General features: G+C 42.7%; 2 protein-coding genes across 3 annotated transcripts; both read right to left on the reverse strand.

Moving 5' to 3' along the window:
* Nucleotides 1–188: 188 nt before the first annotated feature.
* On the reverse strand, nucleotides 189–8,194 carry farsb (phenylalanyl-tRNA synthetase subunit beta). The gene is made up of 17 exons (XM_046862937.1): nucleotides 8,042–8,194; nucleotides 7,280–7,335; nucleotides 6,965–7,119; nucleotides 6,157–6,229; nucleotides 5,956–6,071; nucleotides 5,685–5,835; nucleotides 5,453–5,561; nucleotides 5,043–5,113; nucleotides 4,837–4,898; nucleotides 4,607–4,658; nucleotides 4,462–4,523; nucleotides 2,391–2,598; nucleotides 2,162–2,242; nucleotides 1,633–1,725; nucleotides 958–1,075; nucleotides 679–831; nucleotides 189–595 (listed from the first exon to the last, which is right to left on the reverse strand). The coding sequence occupies exons 1-17, from the start codon at nucleotides 8,097–8,099 to the stop codon at nucleotides 444–446; spliced, it is 1,770 nt and encodes a 589-aa protein (XP_046718893.1). The 5' UTR covers nucleotides 8,100–8,194; the 3' UTR covers nucleotides 189–443.
* A 164-nt stretch (nucleotides 8,195–8,358) lies between these two features.
* usp16 (ubiquitin specific peptidase 16) lies at nucleotides 8,359–18,204 on the reverse strand. Of its 2 annotated transcripts, XM_046863717.1 has the most exons (18): nucleotides 18,098–18,204; nucleotides 17,929–18,015; nucleotides 17,626–17,727; nucleotides 17,369–17,544; nucleotides 16,662–16,765; nucleotides 16,181–16,296; nucleotides 15,454–15,632; nucleotides 15,079–15,174; nucleotides 12,033–12,163; nucleotides 11,825–11,912; nucleotides 11,561–11,639; nucleotides 10,301–10,446; nucleotides 10,044–10,211; nucleotides 9,487–9,913; nucleotides 9,273–9,367; nucleotides 9,098–9,184; nucleotides 8,861–9,008; nucleotides 8,359–8,791 (listed from the first exon to the last, which is right to left on the reverse strand). In XM_046863717.1, exons 3-18 carry the CDS (start codon nucleotides 17,687–17,689, stop codon nucleotides 8,670–8,672), a joined length of 2,226 nt encoding a protein of 741 aa, XP_046719673.1. In that variant the 5' UTR covers nucleotides 17,690–17,727; nucleotides 17,929–18,015; nucleotides 18,098–18,204; the 3' UTR covers nucleotides 8,359–8,669. The 2 variants fall into 2 exon arrangements, with proteins under 2 accessions (XP_046719673.1, XP_046719674.1); XM_046863718.1 differs by lacking the exon at nucleotides 18,098–18,204 and having other exon boundaries at nucleotides 17,929–18,091.
* Between the last annotated feature and the right edge of the window lie 828 nt (nucleotides 18,205–19,032).

Genomic DNA, 19,032 nt, shown 5'->3' on the forward strand with positions numbered 1-19,032 from the left:
GAACCTGTGATAAATCATCAAAGGCTACGAAACACACCCAAGCACCTGTGTGAGACATGCTGATGGTTAATGAGTCTAAAACCACACACACACACACACACACACACACCATCGTCAATGATATGGGGAAAACATCTGACTTAGACTTATCCAGCTGCACTCAAAACTTTGAATGAAAGGAATAAAAATAATTGCTCATGTGTTTATTTTCTGTATACATGATGACAATAATAAATACTTGTGTACGGTACATTAAATGTATCTGTTCAATAATGATTAACTAGAGCCCCTGAGCATAAACACAGAAGTCACACAGAAGACTCCACCCCCTACTTCCTGATATGGACAGAGCTCCAGAACGCTTCAGTAACAGCTAGTGAATGTTATGTTCATGGAGCGTGGCTAAGTGTGTGTGTGTGTGTGTGTGGTTATGATCAGCATCGTTACAGGAAGGGCTCGATATCGATGTCGAGGGCGGAGCATGGCATGGTGAGTTCAAAGGCGCTGATGACGTCGGGGTGAAGGACGCCGAGGTGCCCGATGCTTTTCCCGCCGAAAAAGATTTCAGCACATCGGTCGGGGAAGAAGGTGGAGTCTGAGTCACAGAGAGAGCGAGACTCATTAATTCGGCCTTTAAAAAAAGGTTAAAAAAAAAACATAAGTCCACGGTTCACTCACCTGCCGATGCCTGGATGTGGTAGCCATGGTTACGACCTGGTTTCACATCCAGCAACTGCATGAGTCGGTCCAGGAGGCCGTGAATGACTTCGAAGCCGGGTGTCTTGTTGTAGTAAACCGCACACAGACGCCTGTTGTTGCATGCTCCCACGTCTGTTTCACACACACACACACACACACACACACACGTGAACTTTCTCATCACTGTATCCTGTTGCAACCCTGATATCAAATTTCACAGTATATAATCGTTCTTTCAGAACACACACACACACACACCTCTCTCTTCATCCTTCAGCACCACATCTGAGATCTCAAACAACTTGAGCGGTAGCGCCATCTTCCTGTTTGCGGCTACGGTCTTCAGGAGTCCGGGCAGCAGTGTAGTCCTCGCCACCTGCACACACACAAAACAATTTTACAGGACCTCTTTGGATGCAGGAGCATGAAATTGTCCCTTCGCTTGAACTAGGAGACCCAAACCTGTTCCAGCATGCAATGCGCAAAACCAGCTCCATGAAGATATGGGTTGGAGTGGCAGCTTTTCCCTCTTTAGAGCTCTGATCTCAACCCTATTTGGATGAATTGGAACTGCACCCAGGCCTCCTCACCTCACCTACATCAGTACATGACTTCACTAACACGCTTATAGATGAAGAAATCTCACAAATCTCCATAAAAATCTAGAGCAACATCTTCCCAAACGAGTGGCGCTTATGTAAGAGCAAATGGGGATTCAATGTGGAATGGGGTTCTCGTATAATGTATTAAAAACCACAGTATTCGAGCGGGAAATCACATAATACTGTTCACTGGGTGACAGTTTGAAAACCATTCACAGCGCCACCTAGTGAGATTTCTTTCAAAAGCAACTGGATATTGACATACGGCTATCAGAACATTTCTCTGGGCATGCCTGTGTGCGTGTGTGTGTGTGTGTGTGTGTGTGTAGACCTGGAATTCTGCGGTTTTAGGGTTGGAGATGTGTACAGCCTTCGTGTCAGCGATGTTCTTTCCCAGTTTATCAGCAATGTCCTCTCGAGAGCACTGAAACATGTTGAGAAAGAGATTTGCAGGGGTCCAAGCACTTTTTGGAGCACACACACTGCATACTCAGCGTTCCTACACATTTTTCATTTCAGAACATTTCCGGGCTCAAATCGGGAGATTTCCAGAAAGATTTTTAAGACCATATTTAATAATGATTTTAAAATTCCAACTATAACGTGCTCATAATCCAATAAAAAAAAAAAAAAACACACCTTTTGGCCACTCATACGGTTTTGTCTAAAAACGTATATTCTTTTTTTTTTTTAAAGCTTTTTGAAAAACGCTCTCCAAAGTGGATAAATCTGAAAACGCCATTAGACTGTGTGAAAACAGAAGCTTTAGAAAATGCTTTTTGTTTCCGTGACGCTTCTAAAGAGACAAAAAGTGAATAAACGTGATATGAATAGATTTGGAAATGTGTGTGTGTGTGTACCAGGGCGAAGGTGAGCGCCTCAGTGAATCCCGCTGCCGCCAGATCGGACCTCAACAGTTCAGTCAGCTTGTTTAGAGGAAGCTGTAAACACACACACGCACACACACACACACACACACACACACACACACACACACACACACACACACACACACACACACACACACGACTTATTGAACTGCTCGAGCAGCCGTCTGATCGTGTCTGTTTGTGACGCTGGTTCTCGCACCTGATTGGCCACCGTGTAGGTGCGTGGCGTCGTCCTGGCGATGTTGTTAAACCCGTATGCCATGGCGGCGTCTTCCATGATGTCACAGGCGTGGATGACGTCGGAGCGAGTGGGTGGGATTTCGACCTGAAGCTGATCGGCTTCGCCCGTGACCTCGGACTTTAAGCACATCCGGGTCAGGAGATTGGCGATGCTGTCTGCCGTCTCACTGAGAGATAGAGAGAGAGATAGAGAGAGAGAGAGAGAGAGAGAGAGAGAGAGATTTAAAGCATGATGTAGACGATGGACGTGTGTACAGACCATTAAGAATGAAATTTAAGATTTAATTTGAGACTTTAAGACCCCACAGATATGGTGCATGTGTGTGTGTGTGTGTGTGTGTGTGTATGCCTCACTTAATGCCGACTCTGCGGTTGATAAAGTCTGCCGAAAGGCTTTCCATCCTATAGGCCAGCTCCTGTGGATCAGAAGGTCAAAGAAAGGTCACACACACAAAGGTATATGGGACTGAATGAAGACGCAGGATAGGTGTATACGTACAGGATAGGAGAACATCCTGCCATCAGGATACACCACTTCGGCCTCCTCGACCCTATTAGAGACAGAAAGGAAACAAAAAGACGTGGAGGGAACAGTTCAATTATACAACACATACATGCCTGTTAAATTGTAGTGTCTCGTAATTGGGATCATACGTCAATGATGGACACTAAATATGTGTGTGTGTGTGTGTGTGTGTGTGTGTGTTCGTTCAGGAGAGAGAAGGGCAAATACTTACGTGAAGGGCTCGGCACAGTATTCGCTGAACATGGTCACAATCATGTCCAATGTTATCTTCGCCTGCATTGCGTGCGCGCACACACACACACACACACACACACACACACACACACAGCTTTTGAGCACCTCGATGGGATAAACGATTAACACATGACATCATACGTTCTAACGGTTGCCGCATGACGTGTGTGGATTATGATCTCTGTACCTTGGTGAGGTCTGTGGCTGTGCACTCGATAAAAACATTCCTCGTGTTGACCGAAATCTTGCTGTGATCACCTGGTGGAGACACACAATTCAACACCTTTATACTACACGTCAAGAGTGTGTGTGTGTGTGTGTGTGTGTGTGAGAGCAAGAGGAAGAACGATAGAAAGCGAGAAGGAAAATGAAAGTGTTAGAGAGGTAGAAGAGAGAGAGATATAGGCAAAAAGATGGAGGGAAAGAAAAGAGGGAGGGAGAGAGGACAGAGAAAAAGAGAGAAGAGGAGAGAAGGAAAAGGAAAGAAAGTGGGAAAGAAGAAAGAAATGAAAGCAGGACAGAGAATAAGAGAGAGAGAGAGAGAGAGAGAGAGAGAGAGAGAGAGAGAGAGAGAGAGAGAGAGAGAGAGAGAGAGTCTTACCGTTGATGATGGGAGGCATGGACAGGACGACGCCGTTGCTGTCGTAGATGACTGGGTACAGCGGCTTGTCCTCAATAATGTGCAGGTAATGCCTCAGGTGACTGTCCGTCTACACACACACACACACACACACACACACACACACACACACACACACACACACACACACACACACACACACACACACACACACACACACGACTTATTGAACTGCTCGAGCAGCCGTCTGATCGTGTCTGTTTGTGACGCTGGTTCTCGCACCTGATTGGCCACCGTGTAGGTGCGTGGCGTCGTCCTGGCGATGTTGTTAAACCCGTATGCCATGGCGGCGTCTTCCATGATGTCACAGGCGTGGATGACGCCGGAGCGAGTGGGTGGGATTTCGACCTGAAGCTGATCGGCCGCCCGTGACCTCGGACTTTAAGCACATCCGGGTCAGGAGATTGGCGATGCTGTCTGCCGTCTCACTGAGAGATAGAGAGAGAGAGAGAGAGAGAGAGAGAGAGAGAGAGAGAGAGAGATTTAAAGCATGATGTAGACGATGGGACGTGTGTACAGACCATTAAGAATGAAATTTAAGATTTAATTTGAGACTTTAAGACCCCACAGATATGGTGCATATGCGCACGTGTGTGTGTGTGTGTGTGTGTGTGTGTGTGTATGCCTCACTTAATGCCGACTCTGCGGTTGATAAAGTCTGCCGAAAGGCTTTCCATCCTATAGGCCAGCTCCTGTGGATCAGAAGGTCAAAGAAAGGTCACACACACAAAGGTATATGGGACTGAATGAAGACGCAGGATAGGTGTATACGTACAGGATAGGAGAACATCCTGCCATCAGGATACACCACTTCGGCCTCCTCGACCCTATTAGAGACAGAAAGGAAACAAAAAGACGTGGAGGGAACAGTTCAATTATACAACACATACATGCCTGTTAAATTGTAGTGTCTCGTAATTGGGATCATACGTCAATGATAGACACTAAATATGTGTGTGTGTGTGTGTGTGTGTTCGTTCAGGAGAGAGAAGGGCAAATACTTACGTGAAGGGCTCGGCACAGTATTCGCTGAACATGGTCACAATCATGTCCAATGTTATCTTCGCCTGCATTGCGTGCGCGCACGCACACACACACACACACACACACACACACAGCTTTTGAGCACCTCGATGGGATAAACGATTAACACATGACATCATACGTTCTAACGGTTGCCGCATGACGTGTGTGGATTATGATCTCTGTACCTTGGTGAGGTCTGTGGCTGTGCACTCGATAAAAACATTCCTCGTGTTGACCGAAATCTTGCTGTGATCACCTAGTGGAGACACACAATTCAACACCTTTATACTACACGTCAAGAGTGTGTGTGTGTGTGTGTGTGTGTGTGAGAGCAAGAGGAAGAACGATAGAAAGCGAGAAGGAAAATGAAAGTGTTAGAGAGGTAGAAGAGAGAGAGATATAGGCAAAAGATGGAGGGAAAGAAAAGAGGGAGGGAGAGAGGACAGAGAAAAGAGAGAAGAGGAGAGAAGGAAAAGGAAAGAAAGTGGGAAAAAGAAGAAAGAAATGAAAGCAGGACAGAGAATAAGAGAGAGAGAGAGAGAGAGAGAGAGAGAGAGAGAGAGAGAGAGAGAGAGAGAGAGAGAGAGAGTCTTACCGTTGATGATGGGAGGCATGGACAGGACGACGCCGTTGCTGTCGTAGATGACTGGGTACAGCGGCTTGTCCTCAATAATGTGCAGGTAATGCCTCAGGTGACTGTCCGTCTACACACACACACACACACACACACACACACACACACACACACACACACACACACACGTCAGCCAATCAGAAGCAATGGCTTTGCTTAGGAGGAATGGGAGTGACAGCCAATCAGAGCTCACCTTGTAGAGGCTCATGAGCTGATTGGCCGTGTACTCCTGGCTCTGATTGAGCGGTCTGAAGCGGATCTCCTCCGGCGCTTTCGCCGTGTACGTGAACGGTCCCGCGACGCTGTCCAGGTCGTGGGTTCCTATGGCGACCAGCGTCCTTCTCCTGCAAATCCACAACGGTGAGCTCTCATTGGCTAACAGCGGTAGGGGCCGAGAGTGACTTTCGGAAAATAATAAAAGCGCGCTCGTGACTTGTGTGCTGAGGGTCGACCTCCTGTCTCACCTGCAGATGTTCTGGTGCAGCTTCTCCTGCAGCTCGATGAAGCTCTCGTAGCGGTCCGGCGTGAACGTGATGTTGCGCAGCACTGCAGCGACAGCGTGGGGCCTCACGCTCGCCGTCTACACAAGGAGGGAAAAAAATTGATTAAGGCGTTGCAGTGCATCATGGGAGGACAGGGACGTGTGTACGGACGGGTCGACTCACCTCCTCGGTGATGATGAGCCTCTGCTTGTCTCCGTCTGCTGGACTCACACGCCTGTAACGTGGAGCTTCCATTCTACACACACACGGTGTGACTGGATTATACTTTATATCACACAACACTGTACATTCATTGCATTTTACCACCAAAGAGACATTGACATTAAGAGACATGGACAATGGGGAGGAGCTACAATTTGTGGCGTGCACCGATTGGTCAAACACTCTTGGCTGCGTTTTGAAACGAATAACTAAAATAAAACAAACAAACACTTGCAAGCCAGAATTTTTTTTTTTTTTATCGCCTCCATGTTTCTTGTAATTAATTTGCCCCTCAAAACAAAAGTATTGGCACCCCTTTGCTTGCTCCCTAATAACCATTACTGCATTCTGGCTTTTCTGCCATCGGTTTTTCACTGTCGCTACACATTCTATTTCACTCGATTTATACCTTAATATGTATATTTACTTATAATTTCTTATAGTTTAACATTTCATCTTTGACTGTGAGCAGCTGCAACCACACTATTTCCGTACAGGAGCAATAAACTATTCTGATTCTTAGGGTTGCAAAAGGGGCAAAAAATGTCCAACTTGGAAACTTCCCACAAATTTAAGGGAATTTATGTGAATTAGAAATTTGGGAAAATGTATATAAACTGTATAATATACAAAAATAAAGATATAACCATTTTGAAAGCTGACATGCAGGCAAACTAACACAGATTTTTAAAAATTGCATGTTTGTATAATTCTGTTGCACAATAGCTTACACAAAGCATAAGGACATTTTTGTAATATTTGTCATTACTTCTCCTTGAAGACCTGCAATCCTCGGACGAGCCCCTCCAGACATAGCAGGTCGTATCGGTTGGCCGGGACATCGATCTTAAACAACACCACATCCGAGGCGCCTTCAGCTTTCTGATCGCCCTGCTCACGGCTGATTATGTCCTTCTCCGACGTCTAAAGGTGCACACATTCGAGAACCTTAAATTCCCAAGAAACTAAATCGCTGTTCAAACAACAAACTCACCAATCAGTGCATATCAGGCCTAAACTATGACACTATACTACAGAAATAAGTGTGAACGAGTTGTGCATCTTGGAAGCGATCGTCACTCACAATCTCATCCAGCTCGAGGCCGAACTCGAAGCAGAGCTCGTCGAATTCTTCATCAGCTGCAAAAACACAGAAAGAAACAAACAAAAAAAAATATCATGCAGTCAGAATCATCTCTCATTTAATTTCGGTTTATTTGGAAAAAAATATGCAAATATACATGCAATACTTTTTGCACTGCATAAACTGACACGGCAAAATAGAACAAACATAACTAAATAAAACAGTCCAATTGTTAGAATGATAGACTCCAATGCCGGTCTATTTATTGGCGCACATTGATGACGTCACAGTCGCCTTTTTCCTAAAATCATTGGTTAAATTACCATTTTACACCACAGCGCGATGTATAAAATTCGTATATACAGTTTACACGTGCATGTATGTAATAATTATATTCGTAACACACGGTTTTATGGATAATATCAATTCAATTCCGCGTCCAATGCTTGAAGTAACTAATCTGACGCAATCATTCCGCTTCAACCGGTTTTTCACTACATTTGTTCAGAGTTCACCTGAGTAACCCTAAATGTGTAAAAGAAATGTCATTATAATGGCTTTAACACGTAGTTTTAATATAAAAGCCACACATTTTTTTATATTTTTATATACACACATGATGGCTAGTCAGTTATGCTAGCACTTTCGCCAATTAACGAACCTTGCTCAGGTCTGACTGGATTTATTGCCCATAAACGGCATTTTTTTAAAATTACCATAACAAATATTCATAAAAAAAAAAAAAAGAATACACAAACTTACTATATTTCCTTCCCAAAGCTCGGAAAAGAAGGTCCCGTTTCACGCTGACTGTCGGCATCGTTCCTATCAACGCCGGTGGGGTGCTGGATCGCAGCGCATGCGCATTGCAGAGTCGATTCCAAGCGACTCTTCTCGGATTGACTCGTTAAAAGTGAGTCGAATCTCGAACAAAATGCAAATGAAAAGCTCCATAAATAAATAAAAACGTTTCATAAAAAAACAACAACAAAAAAAAAAAAAAAACACAGCTAAAATACTCCGTTGACCCCTTTTTTTTAGTCTTAAAAATATATTAAAAAAAATAATTAAACAGTGGGTTGAATGAATTTTTTATTATCCAATTAATTTTCATATAACATTACAGGAAATTAAATATTTCATAAAAAAAAACACTCATATATAGGAAAGAAGGTTGGTGTAGTCCCTGCTGAACATTAGAGCACTTCCCCGGATAGCACACTTTTGCTATGTAACACAATTCCCCATCATAAAGAATTAGATGCAACCCTTTAATTTTGAAAAAGTTTAAGTATTTTTATTTAAATTCATTATTGTCTGCTCAGAGAAATCTTTGAGAGCAGAAATGAGTTAAGTTGAGTTGTGGAAGAAGGCGCTTGGTTGCTCTTGACTATGAGATCCTCTCATAGAAGAGCAGGTAGGCTTGGGAGGCCTGGACCCGAGCCTCGGTGACAGGCTGCACGCTGCTGTCGCTGATGTGGAACCAGGAGCCTCTAGGGGTCGCCTCGACGTCTGTGAAAAGCGAATTTGAGTACGATGTACGAGTAACTGTGGAATAATTAGACCGGATAAACGACTTACCCGTCGCTCCGTTCAGCAAACCGACACTAGTGTGCGTGTGAGGCCGGGCTTTTACGAATGCCGTGTAGTGCCCCGAGTGCATGGTGCCGCTGTGCTCGACGATGCCGTACAGGGAATAGAGGAGCTGCTTTTGTCCTTGCTCCACCCCCTACACACCCACAAACACACCCATGTTAGAAAGTCATAGGAACCCAATGGCTCAAGATTTGAGACCGGAGAAAGATCATATACACACACCTTGCATTTGGCAGAGCAGTACGGACCGAGATCCAACACCTGAGGGAACTGAATGTGCCTGTTGACTTTACATGAACGGTAGCCCATCTACACAAACACACACAGTTTGTATCATGAAAGAATGATACAACCATGGGTGTGTATCAGAGATCGAATTAATGTGCGTGTGTGTTACCTGCTGGAACCTCTTCAGGTGCAGAGTCAGTACAGGAGGAGGAGTCGAGATCAGCACCTGCATCTTCGCCTCAGTGTATATCTTTTTCTTAGTGCCTGTGAAAAACACACACACATGGAATCAGAGAGACAAGCAATCTCCATTTACATTCACTTTATATTGATTGTAGTGCGTGTGTGTGTGTGTGTGTGTGTGTGTGTGTGTGTGTGTGTACCGTGTTTCTTGCTGCAGGTCACACACATCAGGCTATTGGAGTCTGACAACTGCTCCACTTGTGTGAACAGATATAGACTTGATTCCACCGAGCTCTCCAAGGCCTTTGGTGCCGCCCTGCTGGACAGACTTAAAAACGCAGCCTCCGGGTCCATATTCACCACCACGAACTCCGGCTCCGCCTCCGACTCCACCCCAGACTCCAGTTTAGGCTCCTCCTCTTCACTCTGCGGATCCTCTGAGATCGACATCACTTTCAGGTTCTCTGTGACCTCTTCCTCTTCATGCTCGTCTTCCTCTTCCTGTTTCTCAGCTTCCGAGCTTCCGCTGGTGCTCAGAGGCGGGGCATCAGGGAGAGCCACTTCGCTCGGATTGTTCAGCGAATTCAGCGTGAGCTTCACGCCTTGCTTTTGCTGACGCCGCTGAATCTGTAATAGTAATATATATAAAAAACTCCGATATATTCGAAGGGGCGTGTCCGGAAAGACAAGTGGGAATTAAAAAGTGTGTTGTTAAGCTAAAAGAGTGTGTCTTAGAGCCCCGCGGCGGTCTTAGTACCTTAGCCTGTTTCTTCGCCTGCTTCTTGACTTTTTTTTGCTGGTACTTGCTCGGCTCTCCCGTCGGCAAATCCTCGTCCCCGTTGGTCTGTAGCGTCTCGATGCTCCGCCCATTTTTTGCAGTTTCGCTCTTGTTCAGCTGGCCGGCAACCTTCTTTTTCCTGTAAGACTGGAAACGATACCCAAATCAGTGCAGTATCTGGGCGACAAACGCAAACGCTGGCGAAACAGGACTGAACAACCGAAATCTGGTTTTACCTCTTCAGAGACAGGCAGCGAGAGGTCGAGAAACAACTCGGTAACCGCGGAAACCGTCTTGCACTCCATACACATCACAGTACTGGTCAATTCTCCGCCAAACACGAGCTCCACAAAACTCTTCAGACCGCTGGTGCTCTCGTACTCTAGGATCAAAAAACAGCAAACCGTGTACCATGACAAATATCTGTCTATCACAGACTGATATATCGATAAATAGAGAGACGGAAAAATAGACAGACATCCAGAAAATATTCACAGTGCTCTACTTTTACCACGGTTTATTCCAAAATGGATTGAAGTCATAATTTTCCTCAAAATTTCACAAACAAAACCCCATAATGACAACGTGAGAGAAGTTTGTTTAAAATCTTTGATGGCCAATACCATCTCTACAGTGAAGCATGGTGGTGGCCGCATCATGCTGTGGGGAGACTGGTCAGGATCGAGGGAAAGATGAATTAAACAATGTACAGAGACGTCTCTGATGAAAACCTGCTCCAGAGCGCTCTGGACCTCAGACTCATGACGGTTCATATTTCTACAGAACGACCCTCAGCACACACACTAAGATAAAGCAGGACACATTTGATGCAACCCAGATGAGGATGGGTTCCCTCTTGAGTCTGGTTCCTCTCAAGGTTTCTTCCTTATGCCATCTCGGGGAGTTTTTCCTTGCCACAGTTGCTTATCAGGGACAAACTTACTTACAAAGAACATATTTACGTTTAATCACCACATTATCTGTGTAAAGCTGCTTTGAGACAATGTTCATTGTTAAAAGCGCTATACAAATAAAAATGAATTGAATTGAATTGAGTAGCTATAAGACGGCTCTGTGAATGTCCTTGAATGGCCCAGACTTGAACCTGATTGAACATCTGAAAGAGATCTGAAAAAGGCTATGCACCGACGCTCCCCATCCAACCTGATGGAGCTTGAGAGGTTCTGCAAAGATGAATGGGAGAAACTGCCCAAAAATAGGTGTCAAGCTTGTAGCACCAAACTCAAAAAGACTGTAATTGGTGCTAAAGGAGCTTCAACAAAGTACTTTCAAACACTTTTCACGTTGTCATTATGGGCTTTCGTTCGTAGAATGTTAAAGAAAATAATGGATTGAATCCATTTTGGAATAAAGCTGTGACAAAAAAATTTGGAAAAGGAAAATCTGGATGGATAGACAGACAGACTGATCACTACAGGTATATTTGACAGATGGTGACATACGCTCAACATACTTAGCATAATAACGCATCTTACCCTTTAATAAGTTATTTTGCTCGAACTCAGAGGTTTCGCCCAAAATCCTTAGAGCATCCAAAATTCCAGTCGTTAATCTCTGTGGGTCATATTAGCATTAGCGCACTGACAGAGCATATGGAAGTGTAACGGTTCTGCTAGCAAAGATGGAACTGGACTAGCGCAAGGATTGACTTATTTCTATACTAATGTGTGTGTGTGTATATATAAATATAAAAATAATGCTCTCTATATGTATATGGAATGCATGGCATGCACACGTACCATGTTCTCCTCGGTCTTCAGGCCGTCCAGCAGGTAGCGCAAGAGCTCCTGACTGTCCTGCTGCTGAAAACCATTAAATCTTTGTGCCCTGCACACACACACACACACACACACACACACACACACACAGAGAAAAATCAACCTACGTCCACAAGCTAGCCTTCTGTAATTACATTGAACCGAGCGCTAGGTTTCTGCAAATCCGTACTTTTTACACACTTGTGTGAAGAGCTTTTGTGGCGTCACCACGCCTCTTTTGGTCTCCTGGATTTCGTTGAGCAGATGGCACAGGGATAACGTGAGCGCGCCGGGCTTCGGCAATCGCACCTCCAATGGATCCTGAGAGTAAAAAAAAAAAACCCCACGTGTTTAGCTTTTCCTGTTTAGCTATTAGCAGGGTTTTCCTGATGCTTTGCTAGCACTACGCTAACTGCTATCAATGGATCAGAAATGTTTTCCTGAAAAATCCAAAAAATCTTTGGCGATTAATGCACTAATTTTTTTAAGGGGTTAATGCTAATCATGCAGAATCTGATTTCTGACACGTTTGCAACCGAGAAACATGTACAAGAAGCAAAAGCTAATAAAAGACTAAGCTAGTTATATACAGTGGAACCTCGGGTTACGAATTTAATTCGTTCCGGTACTTTATTCGTAACCTGAAAAGTTCGTATCCCGATACAAATTTCCCCATAATAATGAACAGAAACTTCGGTAATTCGTTCTGGACAACCAAAAATATTACTTAAATAAAAATAAAGCCAATATTCACTAATATTATTTACTTTTAACATGTTATATTAAAATTATACCACATAAAAACATACAAAAGAGGAAAAGATCTTTACCGGGTACTTTCCCTTTGAGAAGACTCGCTGCAGGAGACGACGTTCGTAGAAGGGGAGGAGGAGAGTTATTGTTTGAAGGAGAATCTTATTATATTATATTATTTATATATTATTATATATTATATTATAGAATATTAAAGACAGTGTTATTAACACGAACGCTGAGACAATTGTTGCATTAGAGGGAAAATGAGAGCTGTTTCTTTAAGGCTACTATCAGTTGGTATTGAAGTCCAGAGTGAAATTCATTATGGGTATTGTACTTCGGAAAAGACTGTAACCCTGCTAATCTATCTTCATAAAAACAAGTAAAGTGGTTATGCATCGGCTCATGTTGTCCATCTCATCATTCCACGAGCATCAACTAACGAGTTGTTACGCTGCTGCCGGGAAAAGTTCAAGCGGATAAGTAACACGATGCTCTCGCTAGGGACACAGGACGCTAACTGATGTGACGAGCTGCGTGGATAGAGCAAAAACAACCAACTTGCCTGCGATTTTTTGGTGAGCGACGTCGTATCCCGATATATTGTTCGTAACCAGGGCAAAATTTTGATTAACTGCGATTCGTAACCTGAATTATACGTATGCCGGGGCGTTCGTAACCCGAGGTTCCACTGTACAGTGAGGAAAATAAGTATTTGAACACCCTGCTATTTTGCAAGTTCTCCCACTTAGAAATCATGGAGGGGTCTGAAATTGTCATCGTAGGTGCATGTCCACTGTGAGAGACATAATCTAAAAAAAAAAAAATCCAGAAATCACAATGTATGATTTTTAAACTATTTATTTGTATGATACAGCTGCAAATAAGTATTTGAACACCTGAAAAAGGCAATGTTAATATTTGGTACAGTAGCCTTTGTTTGCAATTACAGAGGTCAAACGTTTCCTGTAGTTTTTCACCAGGTTTGCACACACTGCAGGAGGGATTTTGGCCCACTCCTTCACACAGATCTTCTCTAGATCAGTCAGGTTTCTGGCCTGTCACTGAGAAACACGGAGTTTGAGCTCCCTCCAAAGATTCTCTATTGGGTTTAGGTCTGGAGACTGGCTAGGCCATGCCAGAACCTTGATATGCTTCTTACAGAGCCACTCCTTGGTTATCCTGGCTGTGTGCTTGGTCATTGTCATGTTGGAAGACCCAGCCTCGACCCATCTTCAATGCTCTAACTGAGGGAAGGAGGTTGTTCCCCAAAATCTTGCAATACATGGCCCCGGTCATCCTCTCCTTAATACAGTGCAGTCGCCATGTCCCGTGTGCAGAAAAACACCCCAAAGCATGATGCTACCACCCCCATGCTTCACAGTAGGGATGGTGTTCTTGGGATGGTACTCATCATTCTTCTTCCTCCAAACACGTTTAGTGGAATTATGACCCAAAAGTTATATTTTGGTCTCATCTGACCACATGACTTTCTCCCATGACTCCTCTGGATCATCCAAATGGCCATTGGCAAACTTAAGACGTGCCTGGACATGTGCTGGTTTAAGCAGGGGAACCTTCCGTGCCATGCATGATTTCAAACCATGACGTCTTAGTGTATTACCAACAGTAACCTTGGAAACGGTGGTCCCAGCTCTTTTCAGGTCATTGACCAGCTCCTCCCGTGTAGTTCTGGGCTGATTTCTCACCTTCCTTAGAATCATTGAGACCCCACGAGGTGAGATCTTACATGGAGCCCCAGTCCGAGGGAGATTGACAGTCATGTTTAGCTTCTTCCATTTTCTAATGATTGCTCCAACAGTAGACAATTTTGTCTCTAGTGTCTTTGGACAGCTCTTTGGTCTTGGCCATGTTAGTAGTTGGATTCTTACTGATTGTATGGGGTGGACAGGTGTCTTTATGCATCTAATATAGGATAATAAATGTAGTGGAGGTGGACATTTTAAAGGCAGACTAACAGGTCTTTGAGGATTAGAATTCTAGCTGATAGACAGGTGTTCAAATACTTATTTGCAGCTGTATTATACAAATAAATAGTTTAAAAATCATACATTGTGATTTCTGGATTTTTTTTAGATTATGTCTCTCACAGTGGACATGCACCTACGATGACAATTTCAGACCCCTCCATGATTTCAAAGTGGGAGAACTTGCAAAATAGCAGGGTGTTCAAATACTTATTTTTCTTACTGTATTAGTTCACCATATACAGGACTGACACCCCTAAAAACCATACAAAACGATCAAAAAGATCAAAGATTTCCTCAGAAATGTTGATAAATTACTAAAAATGTACTCCGTCTGACTAGAAAATGTTGAGTTTTTATTGTAATTGCATGTAGCATTAATTGCTAAGCGAATTTATGAATGGAAAGTTTTTGCCGCAATCACGTTTCTGAAATTTGCTGAACGTTAGCTGACTAAGAATAGTACACTTTTTTCAGAAATGTTGGACAAACCAGATTGGACGACGACGATGGTGTGATCAACACGGTCTTCTCTTCATCCCTGAAATCTCTGAGTAGTTTACGCAGCAGCCACGTCTGCGACAGATTCTGGAAAAACGAATGTCAAGGTTAGAATTGGGCAAACATGATGCAAGGTCTTGTGAAAAGTTGTTAGCATGGCCACTGCTAACAGGATGCATTGCACAAGCAAGTCTGGGTAATTTTCCTCACAAGTTCTCGTTAGCGTTCTCTTTATCGTAAGTATAAGCGCTAGTATTACCGAACTTACTAACACACTGCTTGTCTGTCAAGTACAACACATTACTGAGGTAATTATTGCTGCAAAATGATATAAATTTATTAAACAGAGTATAAATATGTTCTGACCTGCAGCACAGCATTGAAGAAACACGTGTTGCCGAGGTTGCTGAGGCCTCGCACAGGCACGATGCTGGCTTGGGTCAGACATGCTTCATTCTCTTTCGGTTCTTCGATCTTCTCCTGATCTTTTTCAGCTTCGTTCTTCTCCATTGTGTCACTTGAAGTGTTCTGTTCTTTCTCCACTTCTAAATTGGGAGAAGGGCATTTGAAACCACTCATGATCAGTACGGACAGTATAAATGCAAGAGGTGCAGCGTTCTCAGGGCCCCTATATCTCAAGGGTCCATTGTTTAAAGGGTACAGTGTTTTGTGGGCCCCATATAACTCAAGGGCCCATTGTTTTAAGGGTACAGTGTTTTGTGGGCCCCTATATCTTAAGGGCCCATTGTTTTTCCCTGGGGCCGACATGAAAACTTTTTACATTTGGAAAGGGTCCTAAAGTCTAAAATGACCATATTATCCAACCATAGGAAATACCCCAACCTTAGAAATCTTATACAAAGTGCCCCAAAAGATTCCGCAGCAACCCGGGTACATTCTGGAGTAACCCCACGTAGCTTTGGTCAGTCCATAATGCCACCTATAGTAATTAACTTTGATAACAGGCAGTGTAGTGCGTTTCTGACCTAGCATGTGTTCTGGGACAAAGCCTGCCACTGCACTCTTGTTTAGGGCGTCACATTTTCGTCAAGAGGTCTGTGGAAAAACTTTGATGAACCTGTAGTTCACTTACCGCAAGTGCCGTTTTTCTGTCTCGGTTCCCCCAGCATTTGTTTCTTGATCTTGGAGATGAGTTGTGCCAGCAGTCCCGTGTTGGAGCAGTAGACTTCATCATCGCAGATGTAACACCTTAACAGTAAGAAACAGACTTACGAGGTTTGTCCCGACTTTTAAGCGTAAAAACTAGTCCAAAATAGCTGATAAGACCATTTCACTAAACACGGAGCACTGTGTTTCCCCACGGACCATTACTGCTGATGCACCACCAAGTTTAATAACAATAATATTAAAAAAAATGCGTTTAAAGTGCGAGGCAGAGATGAAACAAACCTGCGGTCCGCCACTTAAAGCGTTTGTGAGGGAACTCAGATTGTAACTATGTTCCGCACGGAAAAAGGATTGCATTGGGGAACGCGTGTATCGAACCGAACAACCCCGTACCAAGCACGGGTATGATGTGTACATGGTAAACACTGGATCTCTAATGTTCTTACCACACACTCCAGGTGTCCGGGCTGAGCACCAGGCAGTGCGGATCTGAATGTGGCGTCTCGTAGTGTTTAATGGCGTGCTGGTTCTTCGATAACCTCCCACAACCCTGAATCCAGGGAAAAAATAAATAAATCACAAGAATCAATTCAAGCCAAACAATAATTAATTAAGTCTGATTAAACATACATTATACATATACAACCTCATCTAGGGCTCTGTTCCATTCCACATTTATATAATAAGAGCTACTTCACTCTGATTCTTATATAGGGCTCAAGATTGTAATAGAGATTCAGCATCCTCATAAAGGGCTAAGTTCCAATCCCCTTATATATAAGGGCACTAAATAGGGTATATAATGAGGAGTTACTGAGTCCTGCTTCTTACATAGGGGTAAAATATGGCTCAAGCAGCCTATGTAATGAACTAGATTCGCACTAAGGAGCCTTCTTGGGATTCAGCGTCCCTATATAGGGCTGTGTTCCAATCCCCATATATAAGGGAACTACATAGGGTTTATAATAAGGGCTACTTCACTCTACTTTTTGTATAGGGGTATAAGTGCTCAGCCTATGTAGGGCTGAGTTTCAAACCCAACACCCCCCCCCAGGCCACTACTATAAGCCTATTAAACTTTTACTTTACAGACAAGGGCTTTTTGTATAAGGTCAGAAGTAATGGCACCCTAAATGCATGCATCGTCACTCACCCTGTGTCCACATTTGAGACATATCCATATTGTCGGAATGTCTTCTCCGTCCCCGGATTCAGACCCGGGTTCTCTGTCCTGCTTGCATGCCTCACACGTGTCCCAGCTCATCCCCACGCTCGCCTTCCTCAGCCAGCTCGAGTCCGCTCCTTTGCGCAAGTGCACGCAAGTCTTACCTGGACACAAACACAGAGGGTCTCATGACTCAATTCAGGAAGGTATATTTAGGTATATAAAAAGCATTTGGAGTCACTCACCCATCATCTCTACAGAACTGTCGTCCCCATTGGAACTTTTGCCTCTGGCTCGCTTCTTCCCCATTACTGTTCCCTTTCGTCTCCTCCCCTTTTTATAGTGCACTATGACGTCACAAAACCATTATGCAAATATATGTTAATGTCATAAGCAATATACATTAGATATACACGTCTATTATAAAGCTCTGAAACTATTTAGAAGTGTTTTAGAAAGTTATACGTGATAGAGTACGAAAAATACATTTGTATTATTGAATATACTTTTTTTTTTTTTTTTAATAGCAATGCTAACGTCATGCTCACCTCGCTAGCATTCAGCGGCAAACATGCCACACTTTCTAGTTCCTTCCTTTTCCCAGAAATTAGAATCTCGAGCTACACGCCTCGATCCTGTAACAGATCCAAAACTCGTCAAACAAAATCATTTCATCACAAAAAAAAACAAAAAAGCGAATTAAATCTCAGGACCAACCACAGCTCCTGGACTACACGCGTTTCACGGTTCAAATCCAAATCCCTCTTTGTTCCCTACTCACGCGCGCTCTGTGACGTATAACCAGAAGCGTGTTCACGCCCTATGTAGTGTCACTTCTTTATGATATAATGGTGTTTAGAACGAGCACCTCTTCGCTCATTGCTTCCGGTGAACAATAAAATTAATTAAAACCGACATTATTTTCATTTAATATATTACATTTTATGTATATTTTTTTAATTAAGATTTTGAATCGTTTTATTACTATGTACGAATTATATTTAAATTATTATTCTTTTTGACAGGACTTTTATTTACTACGGGGAAATCGCTTTCCCTTATCCTACCCACTAAAATAATTCTAAAATAATATGCATAGTTTAATTTTTTAAAATTGTTTTATAAAGTAAACTTTAGTTAACACGTATATCTTTGACACGTAATATTATTTTTTAGTAACCGGAAGTTACGTAGAAATGTGACGTTTGATGTCGTTGGCGACAAAACTCAGTCAGGCAAATAATATAATATAATATAATATAATATAATATAATATAATATAATATAATATAATATAATATAATATAATATAATATAATATAATATACATTGAATATTGTTGTATAATAAAATATACATTACATTGTTAATACATTATTATTATTATTATAATTATAATAATTATTATTATATTATTATTATAATGTAACTTTACATTCCAAAAAAAAGTATAATATTTTAAATCTATAATTTATATATATAATTCTATAATTATTATATTATATAGTTATGGAGTAGCTCTAAATTGTAATATATATATATATTTTGTGTGTGTGTGTGTGTGTGTGTGTGTGTGTGTGTGTGTGTGTGTGTGTGTAAATAAATATTTTAACTAATATTTTATTATTTAATGCTCATTTAAAAAATGTTAG

Source organism: Silurus meridionalis, chromosome 12 (assembly GCF_014805685.1).
Source record: "Silurus meridionalis isolate SWU-2019-XX chromosome 12, ASM1480568v1, whole genome shotgun sequence".
NCBI classification, from domain to species: Eukaryota; Metazoa; Chordata; class Actinopteri; order Siluriformes; family Siluridae; genus Silurus; species Silurus meridionalis.

Coding starts and splice junctions, on each gene's coding strand:
- farsb (XM_046862937.1), bottom strand. CDS start 8,099: ATGCCGACAGTCAGCGTGAAACGGGACCTTCTTTTCCGAGCTTTGGGA. Junction 6,230..6,964: donor TTGCAGGTCTTCAAGGAGAA/GTAATGACAAAT, acceptor GTGTGTGTGTAG/AATGGAAGCTCCACGTTACA. Junction 5,114..5,452: donor CATGCCTCCCATCATCAACG/GTAAGACTCTCT, acceptor TGTCTCCACTAG/GTGATCACAGCAAGATTTCG.
- usp16 (XM_046863717.1), bottom strand. CDS start 17,689: ATGGGGAAGAAGCGAGCCAGAGGCAAAAGTTCCAATGGGGACGACAGT. Junction 11,913..12,032: donor TTCACACAAGTGTGTAAAAA/GTACGGATTTGC, acceptor GTGTGTGTGCAG/GGCACAAAGATTTAATGGTT. Junction 10,447..11,560: donor GCAAAATAACTTATTAAAGG/GTAAGATGCGTT, acceptor TTTTGATCCTAG/AGTACGAGAGCACCAGCGGT.